Source organism: Oncorhynchus clarkii, chromosome 20 (genome assembly GCF_045791955.1).
Source record: "Oncorhynchus clarkii lewisi isolate Uvic-CL-2024 chromosome 20, UVic_Ocla_1.0, whole genome shotgun sequence".
Taxonomy (NCBI): domain Eukaryota; kingdom Metazoa; phylum Chordata; class Actinopteri; order Salmoniformes; family Salmonidae; genus Oncorhynchus; species Oncorhynchus clarkii.
This window is the reverse complement of record NC_092166.1, coordinates 18,023,595-18,036,803: the sequence shown is the minus strand read 5'-3', so window position 1 is coordinate 18,036,803 and position 13,209 is coordinate 18,023,595. Positions and strand designations below refer to the sequence as shown.

Sequence of the window (13,209 nt, the reverse complement as noted above, 5' to 3'; positions counted from 1 at the left end):
TGATAATTTGATACTTTTTACACCACTGGATGCTTGAGTTGTGTGGCAGCAACACTGCCACTGCAACCAGGGAGGGGAACAAGGGCATTCCACAGGATACAGTGGTGCTGAACATTGCTAACAGGAGTTGGAGGCACAGCGTTCTATTAAATGGGTTTGAGGGACCTGCACTCCAATGTCGGTTGGGAAAATGCCCAATAGTTTAAATTAGTTTTGGTTGAAAGTGTTAGGAAAATGTCTACATTGTGAAAGAGGTCTGACCTCAATGGGTCTTCCTGGTTGAATTATTATTTTTTAAATAGTTCCATCACATAAAATGTAAATCCCAGGTATATTCACTGATTTATGTGAAGAGGTAAGTAGTGTATAGATTGACCTCTCCCTATCCGAACCTGAATGAAGTCAGGCACCAGCAGGCAGCACTGCAATTGAAAAAGACTGCTTTTCTATGCGTCTATTATTTATGTGTTCGTTAGGTAGTCCATTCCCAAGGTAGAGGACTCGTGTTCACTATACTATGTAGCTACAACAGATGGAACGTTCTCCTTTTGGGATTTGAGCTCATCAACACAGCGCGCTCTACAGGTGATTGGTGCTAGCCGCCGGCCAATCAGGATGCGTCTTTTGTTGCAAAGTTGTTAACCCCCAACAAGACAGTTATCTTCTCCTATTCGTTAGCCAGCTAGTTTTGATAGCTAGCTAATCTTCTTTAAAATTAACCTTGTAATTTCCTGATTTCAACAACGGATTAGTTCGGCGGAGGCTTTCCGATACGAAAATCAGTTGAAAAAAAATAGTATTTTCCTAACAACTCCATTGAGGTTTTTTGACGATACTGTTTGCTACGTTTCACTTATGCCGTCTGGCCATTTGGGGATTCAATCTCATGATCATCAGAAATGTTATCACCCATCCTGGAGTAAATGTAATGGTACGTTTTTCTGATATCTTTGACTTCATCAATTTACTGATCGAAACTGTCAATTGAAAATCGGTTTGTTTGCAAGATGGGTAGCTAAACAGTTACAGTTATTTCAATTTAATCGAATGGCAAGTTGGCTTGCTGATCGACGTGACATCGGTGGTTGGCTAACGTTACAGTCGCGAGACAGCTTCATTGTTAGCTAGCTAGTTAGCTGACGTCATTGTTTTTGTCTAGCTAAGTAAAACTGTGTTCTATTGTTTGGCTTGCGATTGTGTTGTAACTTGTCATTGGCTTTCAAAGGTTGTTCGTTCTGACGTGCGAAATGCAAAACAAAGTGTTTTTTTTATATTGTGTGGAAAAAAGGTCAGCAAGCTAACGTTACGGTCATTTCCAGAAAGTGTCATACTAAAATCTGATGTATCAACTGGGCAATACCGTTGTAAATTGGCTAATACGTTTTATAACCACTAACGTTAATTTGAATGTCACGTTATAGCTAACTAGTTTACGTTAATGCCATCAAGGAAGGCATTTGATAGCTAAACACTGCCAGCCAACTACCAGTGATCTAAAAAGCAACTGCACACATTCAGATTTAGGGTGTGTTTGTAAATTCAATCTGCAGTGCCAGAATGCGCTCTAGGCGTTCGTAAATTCAGAGCGCACACACTGGAAGGTCAGACGGAGGAGTAGGGTTGATCCGAGCGTTCTGACCTCACAACAGCAGTCAAGCACCCAAGCTAGTTGGCTAGCTAATTCCAGACACAAATGAGAACATGTCGCCCTAGCGGTGCTGGTTAGGCTGTCGTTATCAGTGGAGGTTGCTGAGGGGAGGACTGCTTACAATCATGGCTGGAATGGAGTGGGATCAACCACATGGAAACCATGTCTTTGACATGTTTGATACAATTCCATTGACTCTATTCCAGCCATTATGCGCTGTCCTCCCCTCCGCAGCCTCCTAGTTTTTGTTATCCAGAGCATTGGTGACTAATTTTGCTGCTGACAATTTAATTCTGTGTTTTTGCAGAATTTTATTGACACCTGCTGTATTTAACAGGTGTTGAGCATTTGTAAATTCCTTAGTTATTCTGAGCTCTGGCACACTCGTCTGAAATTGGAGTAGATAGGGTGATTCTTGATCAGCACTCCTACTCTGAGGCACATTTTGATTTAAGTTGCTCTTTGCAATTGGAATCGCTGTCCCATCCTACCAACATGATGACCCCTATAATTACCAACACTCAAAGAAATTATAACTCATGTGTTTTTTATTCCCATTCAGATCCCAATAATGCTGTCTTTTGTAATGGATTACCCGGGGTGGAATCTACAACTCTTGGATCCTGGCTAGACCCGATGTCTGCCATTACTATAGGTAAGCCCAGATAATGTTTTTATAATATGGGCTTTAGCGCCAGATGCCTCTGCTTGCCATTCAGCATTAAGGAGTTATAGGGTTAAGGCCCTGTGACAGACTAGCATGCTTTCCAGCAGTACGCTGTGATCATGACTCTCAGTTCCATTAAATTACACGCAAGTCATTTGGACGAAGGCATCTTCTGTACAAGGGAGTTTTGTTAAGAGCCGTGACGCTCGGTCTGAACATGAACACTCATGCGGTACAGTTTTTGAAGCGTAAGGACCTTATCTTTCACATCAGAGAAATACATTTCAGAAAACAAAAGGTTACATTTATACACACTGTTTAATAATATATATTTTTAAAATCTCCCCCTTCGATATTGTCTCATTGCTGCAGCTCCCCAATGGACTCTGGAGGCGAAGGTCGAGTCATGCGTCCCCTGAAACATGACCCGCCAAACCGCGCTTCTTAACAACACCGGCATCCGGCCCGCCACAAGTAGTCACTATAGCGCGATTAGCCAAGTAAAGCCCCACCCGGGCCAAACCCTCCCCTAAGCCAGACGACGCTGAGCCAATTGTGTTCCGCCCTATCGGACTCCCGATCACAGCTGGTCGTGATACAGCCCGGGATCGAACCCGTGTCTGTAGTGACACCTCTAGCACTGTGATGCAGTGCCTTAAGACTGCTGCGCCACTCGGGAGGCCCTGATACACACCTTTTTTTTTTATAGGGTTAGGGTTCCCACACAGCCATATTTCCATGTTACAGCATTTGTTTACGGAAACAGACGGAAGTCAGTGGACTAGGGATAATTAGCTGTCTGCGCCTCCGAAGACCAGTGTGTAAACAGAAGGCGGACGCCATAAACGTGTTGTCATTGAAAAATACTGTCGGCTGCAACTGAGTTAAAACGGTGTACAGTAACTATGTATTTTGCATTTGTGAAGTTATTTTGAAATATGAAAGAGGGATTTATGTTTCTAGAATGATACCGTTATTAAGAATTGATTCACGTTAGATGGGAGTATTGGCTGTTTTGGCTTCTAGAGCCAAACAGAACATGTAAGGTCTTTGGAGTAAGGTTAGGCTCCTTTACTCCAATATTGGGCTTACATTAAATAAACTGGAGATTGGTCCCTAGGGCAGGAGCCTCTGGCTTGGAAAGGCTTACTTATTCAAGGTACCAGAACCCTTTATTTTTCCAAATATTAAAATTACTGTGGGACACAGAGGACCCACACAGTTCTGTTGGAGAGGGCCACTGTTGTAGGATTGATCACACCTTACTGGTAATTTAGTCACTATTTAGTGATGGTTTATTTTAAATTTATAATATAGTTATTTAAAAAAAACTTGTTGTTCATGCTTCATCTCAAAGGTTTTTATTTTATTATACATTTTATATAGGATCTAGGTGTGTTATCACTGCATCAGCAAGATACCGCAAACCCCCTCTAAATGTACAAATCACACGTAAAACAGAAGCAGGAGAAAAATGTGCATGATAATACACCAGGTACACTCTTACCTTATTTGCACACACTGTATATAGATTTTTCTATTGTGTTATTGACTGTGAGTTTGTTTATCCCATGTGTAACTTTGTTGTTTTTGTCGCTTTGCTTTATCTTGGCCAGGTTGCAGTTGTAAATGAGAACTTGTTCTCAACTGGCCTCCCTGGTTAAATAAAGGTTAAAATAAATATAATGTTACTGTGACAATTCAGAATTATTTAGTCACTGATGATGAATTGGCAAATGTAGGCTATTTAGTTTGCAATCAATTAGGGACATGCAGCGAAATATTCTGTAGTGTCAATGCCCCTTTGTTATTGCAATCCCAAATGTAACCTGAATCTTATTGTTAACTAGTTCTCCAAATTGTTTTATTTACTTGTTTACTTTTGGGGCACTGTGGGGGCGCTTCGCCCCACCCCCACCGTCGCGCACGCGCTCGGAACCGTGTGGGAATGGCTGTTCGATGATCGGTGGGTTGGGCTGCTCTGTGCGAACGGAGCGTTATAAAGAGTTTTTAATGTCCGCCATGTTGGCCATGGCGTACTCAACCACCGATAGACAGCGAAGCCTCTGAAAAAATAGACCGAAAGAGAGCGACCAAGATCCGGGCCTTCCCGGCTCCGTTTGACGCCCTAAATATAGCTTTCAACCAGTCGAACCGTAGATTGCTGAAAAACAACAGTCATCCATGAAAGCGCAACTGGAGACCGTTGTGAATTTTAGGAGATCGGATAGATTTATGTTGCATCTCGCATTATAAAAAATGAGTAAATTGTCGTTTCGGGCACGGGCGCTGGACGCGTCCAAGCCACTACCCGTCTTCCGATGTGAGGATTTACCAGACCTGCACGAATATGCATCTATTAACCGGGCAGTGCCGCAGATGCCGACGGGGATGGAAAAAGAAGAGGAATCGGTATGTTTTATAGTTCGAAATTCTGAGAAGAAACACGTTAACTTATTTTTATATTTTGAGAGGTGTTACTCTTTTTTTCTGCGCAAGTTTGCACAAAATGGCTGCCAATTGTATTTTCAAAAAGACGACGAAAAAGTGATGTAGATACCATGCTAATAATACACTAATACACTTTACAAATGACTACGAGTTATTAGTTCTATATATTATACTATATTCTGGTTTTAGCTGGTTGTTTTCGCTTGAGATGATTTTCAAAGTACAAAGGAATCACGTGACTCCCGTCAATCCGACATTTTGTTGTCTGTCTTTGGGATGGGCCTTGTGTTGGCGTAATGGCAAAGGACCGGTGCAAGGGGGAGCTAAATATCGGAAATTATATATGTCCTCCAACTGTGCCTGTGGGATGATGGCGATACTGGGGTGGGGGGGATGAAAACTTTGTGTGCCTTGCGTGGATCGTCTGTCTTTTTAGTTTCAACCATAAGTGTGCGCTCCAAATAGCCTATGCATTGACTCACGGGTTGATCTGTTGAATTATTATAAATTAGCGCGCCAACGAATGCATGAGAGCAATCACTCATGGCTGCACTGTTTTGCTTTACTTTCAATAAGCATATGGTTGGCTATATACAATTTGTATTTTGCTGGGCACCTCTAGGTTCATATTTGGCTTCACGCTCAAGGATTCAAGTCCCCAGCAAGTGTTGGCTAGGCACGTGGCCTTGTTATGATGTGGACGTTTGTACCTGTCAATATGACATGTAGCCTCTGTTTTTGGTTATCCGCTGTCATGTCTCTTGGACCGGTCCGTGTTTACATTTCAGTGCACTAACTTGTATAGCCAGCTTTGTAGTTTTATTAGTTAAACAAAAATATATTGTTTCCATATTTTATACATGCCATGCTTCAGGTGAAACCTGTTTCTAGTGATTGCCTACCTACACTGTTGTTTTCTCTAAGGTAAGATGCTCCCACTCCCTGCAGACCAGTTGTCTAAAATACCCTTTTTAGTTCACCCTTTGTGTACTTTACTGTATTTATACTTGGGATATCGCACTTTAACTGGATTTTTTTTTATTTTTATTATCGCTGGAGGACTACTTTAATTGCACATTTCGACTTGAATGTGCTGAGTTATTTATGGCTAGGCCAGGACATGTCTTATTGACATTCCTCTGTGACACAATGTATCTTAATGCTCTGAGGCTCACAGCAGGAGTCCCAGCAGTGGGCCTCTTCACAAAGAAGCCTCCACTCCATTCTTATGTACTGTGTTGCATAATAGAGGCACATAACAATCGGAGTGGTCTGTTTATTTATGCAGTATTCTGAGCACCCTGTCAAAGGGGAGCTGTCTGGCAACAGACAGCTTCTCAGTGACTGGCATGGGAAATGAGGTAAGCATGGTATCCACCTTATGTCACAAAGTAGTTTTTTATGGATGTTTTGGGTGGGGGAATCAAAGTTCTAGCTTGCGCTATGCGTGTGCCTTATTCCAATTGATTGCTCATTAGACTTATTTTTCAACCTGGCTGCTCAACTTTTTATAACGGTTAACTGTGTCAGTCCACACAGCCAGTGTTTGTTGGGTGAACTCACTGTCACTGGGTCAATGTCTGAGACATGATGCAGAGGGAATTGGAGGGATATGTTTTGTCTGAGTGCCAGTTTTCCTTGAACACACATGTTGGCAGTCGACCAGTTTCTCACTGCTGTGACCGCATTCACCTGTAATGTGTTGCGTGATGGGCTAGCCTACCTGACCCAAATCTCTGCTGTGATACAGCTGAAATCAGGTGATAAATGGTTTCACCACGAATGCGTGACTATCTATGACCTGTTATCCTTTGAGAGAGCCAGATGGTTTTTGCCACAAATAGCAACTTACTCCCAATGTAGTGCACTTCTTTTGACCAAGGCCCATAGGGCTCTGGTCAGAAGTACTACACTATATAGGGAAATGGCTGCACTTTGGGATTCAGCCACATATCATCTTCCCCTCATAGAGGTGTTGAGCCTTGGTGAGATTAGCACAGGGGCTGTATTTATCAAGAGTCTCCGAGTAGAAAGGCTGATTTGGGATTAGTTTTTTTCTTGTAGATCACAATGAATAAGATTACTTGGACTGAAAGGGACCTGCCGCTAGATCAGCACTCCAACCCTGAGACGTGCATTATATATGTCCCCAGATGGTTTCAGGAAACAATTTATAGAAGTAGCTGTGTAGACCACTTCTTAGTCTCACAGTAGTGGAGTTACATAACCAGTTCTTCTCTCCAGACATGCTCTGTGTGTATCCCAAATGGCACCCTATACAGTGCACTACTTTTCACCAGGGCCCTTTTTTTTTTTTTTTTGGTACTCATCCAGAGTCTAACAGTAGTCAAGTTACGAATTCTACTCTCTAGACGTTCTGATTCTCCGTGGCCCTGTCATTCAGTCCCTGCCCCCTGTGGCAGGCCATGTTAAGTGACATTTACAACGGCTGGAACTGTAGCTGCCTGGTAGGCAGAAGGACAAGAGGAGCAGCCGTGGGCCCCCAGAGCAGACCTGACAGCAATCGATACACATTTTAAGGGATAGCCTATTTCTAGATAGACTGTTGTGGTCTGGAGGAGGAAGAGACTGATGGTTAGTCAGTTTAGTCTACACTCCCAGTCATGTATTTAATATAGTACCAATTGGCTGGAGGAAGATATCATGACTGAGTGTGCACAATTGCAGTCTTTGGTAGAAGGGTGGAGAATCGGGATGTAGCCAAAGGTTTCTGTAGTGTGGACTTAAGGCATCGATTTAGCCTCTGTGTGTGCTGTAGCCAAGGCAAACCTGCAGGTGACTCTGTCCATGTAGGATTACTAATATTCTGGGTTGGGCAGCAGAGATGGTGTTCGTTGTTTTGTATGGGAAGGGTTCTGTTCCTCTTCACCTACGCTACCGCCAACCCTTTGCAACTAGAGAGAAGTAGGTTTGGGCGGAATCTATATTTTCATATCGTCCTTCTCTCATCCCGGGATTTATGGTATTACCGGCATGGCACACAAGGGTCACAAAAATGCAGGAGTAGACAGCTAAATCATGCTCATAAAGTTATATAAGCATAGCTAGTAGCTACCGAATGTTATTTTCAGTGAGTGGACATTTTACAAGGGAAATTGTGCAAATAAACGAAGTTGTGACGCATGCATTTCTGAAGGAAGAGCATCATGTGTACACGGAGCAGATGGGAGAAGAACAGAGAAGGGGATAAAAAACTCTAGGAAGCACAGGGGAAAAAATGGCAACTGTACAGAACTCATCCAGAGCTCTTTGACTTCTGGCAGAAAGTCATAAGATATCTGATGGCAAACATTTAGTAGTGAATTGCATACAGGTGTGACTTCATCACCTCATGTGAGCCGCATAACAGACACTCGCTGATAGATAAAGAACACTTACAGACTCACCAGCTCGCTTTCTCCTGTTGTGCTAATTACAAACATATGACCGGCTCACCTGTTCTGGGGAACCACAGTAAGCGTCATAATGTGACGGGTGAATTGAATGCTAACGTATTGCACAAGTTGACTGCAGGTATTTAACTTAAGTAGCTACAAATTGTAAAAGTTATTGAAAGACCAAGTTTTGACGGTATTGAAAAACCGTCCTTTGGCTTTTTCCAAATACCCGTGTACTGCCCAAGCCTAGAGAGAAGCTCACTTTATTTGGCATATACAACTAGGGCTGTGATTGTCATGGAATGTTGAAGGTTATTGGTATTATTATTATGATGATTTGGTTGTTTTAAGAGGAAATACTGTGGTGATTGGTCAAATTTGCAAGCCCTCGTAATAATGTGGTGAGGAGTAGGAGCTCTGCTGTACACTTTGTGTCCAGAAGTAATTTAGCCATTCATTGTAGTCATGCTCTGTAGAGTTGCTGTTTTCTTGTGTCAATTAACCCGTGACATTCCTGGATTACTCATTATATCAATAAAGTCTGATTTTAATCAACAAATACAACATTACGTTTTAAAACGTTAAGGGTACAAGACTGTGTATATATATCTATCTAGCTATATTGGCAAAATCACTACATATCACATCAGGCCAAGTGGGGAGAGGCTGCCTGGTGTCACAGTTCCAAGTCAAAAACATCCAGCTAACATCCATGATATCCTTTGCCGCCGTAGTCTTCCGACATATCTCATTACCATTCAACAGAATTATAAAACAAATAATTAATTTTCTTTCCAGTGAATTTCTGAGTTACATAATTGTAGAACTAGCAAAGGAGTTTTGAAGTTGAGGTTGTAGTATTTATGAAGTTTGACAACTAGTGCTAGCAAAGTTGTCAAACAAGCTTGGACTAGGCTAATTTAGGAGATTTGACTGTACTTTTTATGCCCTGCTATCAGGAGCCAGCAGCAAAGTTTGATTAAACAGTTCAGAGACTGAAACAAATAAATCAGAATGCTTATATTTGAGTGTGAATTGATATACAATCCCAAAATCAGCTACAACTGTCAGTAAAACAAAGCTTAAAATGATGTTTGAGTGAACCCTGAATACAGAAAATTAATGATGAAGTCTCTTCTGGACACGGTAAACACCACCTCACCACTCTTCACTGAGTATACCAAACATTAGGAACACCTTCCTAATATTGAGTTGCACCCTGCCCCTTTTTCCCCCTCAAAACAGCTTAAATTCGTCAGGGCATGGCATCTACTAGCTGTCGAAAGCGTTCCACAGCGATGCTGGCCCATGTTGACTCCAATGCTTCCCACAGTTGTCATGTTAGCTGGATATAGGGTCCTGCCCCGCCCCCTTTTCGGAAAAGCTGACCACGACTCCATTTTGTTGATCCCTGCCTACAGACAGAAACTAAAACAAGAGGCTCCCACGCTGAGGTCTGTCCAACGCTGGTCCGACCAAGCTGACTCCACACTCCAAGACTGCTTCCATCACGTGGACTGGGAGATGTTTCGTATTGCGTCAGATAACAACATTGACGAATACGCTGATTCGGTGTGCGAGTTCATTAGAACGTGCGTTGAAGATGTCGTTCCCATAGCAACGATTAAAACATTCCCTAACCAGAAACCGTGGATTGATGGCAGCATTTGTGTGAAACTGAAAGCGCGAACCACTGCTTTTAATCAGGGCAAGGTGTCTGGTAACATGACCGAATACAAACAGTGCAGCTATTCCCTCCGCAAGGCTATCAAACAAGCTAAGCGCCAGTACAGAGACAAAGTAGAATCTCAATTCAACGGCTCAGACACGAGGCATGTGGCAGGGTCTACAGTCAATCACGGACTACAGGAAGAAATCCAGCCCAGTCACGGACCAGGATGTCTTGCTCCCAGGCAGACTAAATAACTTTTTTGCCCGCTTTGAGGACAATACAGTGCCACTGACACGGCCTGCAACGAAAACATGCGGTCTCTCCTTCACTGCAGCCGAGGTGAGTAAGACATTTAAACGTGTTAACCCTCGCAAGGCTGCAGGCCCAGACGGCATCCCCAGCCGCGCCCTCAGAGCATGCGCAGACCAGCTGGCCGGTGTGTTTACGGACATATTCAATCAATCCCTATACCAGTCTGCTGTTCCCACATGCTTCAAGAGGGCCACCATTGTTCCTGTTCCCAAGAAAGCTAAGGTAACTGAGCTAAACGACTACCGCCCCGTAGCACTCACATCCGTCATCATGAAGTGCTTTGAGAGACTAGTCAAGGACCATATCACCTCCACCCTACCTGACACCCTAGACCCACTCCAATTTGCTTACCGCCCAAATAGGTCCACAGGCGATGCAATCTCAACCACACTGCACACTGCCCTAACTCATCTGGACAAGAGGAATACCTATGTGAGAATGCTGTTCATCGACTACAGCTCGGCATTCAACACCATAGTACCCCCCAAGCTCGTCATCAAGCTCGAGACCCTGGGTCTCGACCCCGCCCTGTACAACTGGGTACTGGACTTCCTGACGGGCCGCCCCCAGGTGGTGAGGGTAGGCAACAACATCTCCTCCCCGCTGATCCTCAACACTGGGGCCCCACAAGGGTGCGTTCTGAGCCCTCTCCTGTACTCCCTGTTCACCCACGACTGCGTGGCCACGCACGCCTCCAACTCAATCATCAAGTTTGCGGACGACACAACAGTGGTAGGCTTGATTACCAACAACGACGAGACGGCCTACAGGGAGGAGGTGAGGGCCCTCGGAGTGTGGTGTCAGGAAAATAACCTCACACTCAACGTCAACAAAACTAAGGAGATGATTGTGGACTTCAGGAAACAGCAGAGGGAACACCCCCCTATCCACATCGATGGAACAGTAGCGGAGAGGGTAGCAAGTTTTAAGTTCCTCGGCATACACATCACAGACAAACTGAATTGGTCCACTCACACAGATAGCATCGTGAAGAAGGCGCAGCAGCGCCTCTTCAACCTCAGGAAGCTGAAGAAATTTGGCTTGTCACCAAAAGCACTCACAAACTTCTACAGATGCACAATCGAGAGCATCCTGGCGGGCTGTATCATCGCCTGGTATGGCAACTGCACCACCCTCAACCGTAAGGCTCTCCAGAGGGTAGTGAGGTCTGCACAACGCATCACAGGGGGCAAACTACCTGCCCTCCAGGACACCTACACCACCCGATGTCACAGGAAGGCCATAAAGATCATCAAGGACATCAACCACCCGAGCCACTGCCTGTTCACCCCGCTATCATCCAGAAGACGAGGTCAGTACAGGTGCATCAAAGCTGGGACCGAGAGACTGAAAAACAGCTTCTATCTCAAGGCCATCAGACTGTTAATTAAACAGCCACCACTAACACTGAGTGGCTGCTGCCAACACACTGACACTGACTCAACTCCAGCCACTTTAATAATGGGAATTGATGGGAAATGATGTACATATATCACTAGCCACTTTAAACAATGCTACCTTGAATAATGTAGGGTAAGTAACATTATATATCTCATATGCATACGTATATACTGTACTCTATATCATCGACTGTATCCTTATGTAATACATGTATCACTAGCCACTTTAAACTATGCCACTTTGTTTACATACTCATCTCATTTGTACATACTGTACTCGATACCATCTACTGTATCTTGCCTATGCTGCTCTGTACCATCACTCATTCATATATCCTTATGTACATATTCTTTATCCCCTTACACTGTGTAGAAGACAGTAGTTTTGGAATTGTTAGTTAGATTACTTGTTATTACTGCATTGTCGGAACTAGAAGCACAAGCATTTCGCTACACTCGCATTAACATCTGCTAACCATGTGTATGTGACAAATAAAATTTGATTTGATGTCCTTTGGGTGGTGGACCATTCTTGATACACACTAGAAACTGTTGAGTGTGAAAACCCAGCAGCGTTGCAGTTCTTGACACAAACCGGTGTGCCTGTCACCTACTTCCATACACCGTTCAAAGGCACTTAAATCTTTTGTCTTGCCCATTCACCCTCTGGTTGTCTACACTTGACACTTACATGTGACTTTCACCATCATTGAAAAGACACAATCCATGTCTATTGTCTCAAGGGTTAAAAACTGGTCTCCTCCCCTTCAACTACACTGATTTTTTAAAGTGGAATTAATAAGGGATCAGACCTGGTCAGTCTCATGGAAAGAGTAGGTGTACTTAGTGTATATGCAGGGAATTGTTGATCAATCGTGGAATCCTGGAGGGGACTAACTATGGCTTCATCTCAAATGGCACTCTATTCCTTATAGTGCACTACTTTTGACCAGAGGCTTGGGCCCTAGTTGAAGCTTGCTAGGGACTCCAGAGTAGAGCTGTGGCGAGTGGCACAGTGAAACCGTAATCACACACTCCGGAGAGATTATATGTACAAATCTGGGACCACGCTGTGCTTCTGCTGTCTTGACAGGCTGCCAATGGCACAATGCCCAGGTCTGAGAGCCAGAGGCCCGTTAGTTTTACTACTGTCAGACGAGTACCCCCCCGGCACTTTTCCTCAGGATGACAGAAATCCTATTCAGATGATGGTAATTCATCTTAAAAGAACATGCAACTCGAGGATGCAGCAGCGTTTTTCAAGTTTTATTGGTCGTATACACGGGGTACATTGTCCAACAAAATGCTTACTTGCAGGTTCCTTCTCGACAATGCAACCACAAACGATAAGAATACGTACTTAAATTAAAGAATATAATACATTTTTTATCATAAGTATAACACAGGAAGGCACAGCTTATAGTCCAATTTTTGGGGATGGGGTATAATGTATAATGAGTAGGCCTGGGCGGTTTACCCGGGGTATTTTGATAAAGCTTTTTCAATACCGTTAACTATTTCTGAAGTTGTTTTAATACATTTTAATATTTGTAACTACTTTTTAAGTACCTGCAGTTCATTGCCTTCTTCATTTCACCTGTCACATTATGAATTTTACGGTAGTCCACAGTCACGTGGTTTTTGTTTACAAGCACACAACG

General features: G+C 43.5%; 1 protein-coding gene across 2 annotated transcripts in view; it reads left to right on the top strand.

The window, feature by feature from the left end:
- Positions 1-626: 626 nt before the first annotated feature.
- The window catches only part of LOC139376027 (enhancer of polycomb homolog 1-like), a 49,215-nt gene continuing 36,632 nt past the window's right edge, over positions 627-13,209 (top strand). The window contains exons 1-2 of one of the 2 annotated variants that reach the window (XM_071118108.1): positions 627-931; positions 2,211-2,303. Coding sequence is in view for 1 of the 2 variants with exons in the window: in XM_071118107.1 (XP_070974208.1) it covers positions 4,575-4,727 (153 nt within the window). In the remaining variant the exon portion in view is untranslated. Of the gene's footprint in view, positions 932-2,210; positions 2,304-4,298; positions 4,728-13,209 lie in introns of those variants that run through there. The other variant, XM_071118107.1, reaches the window with a different exon arrangement.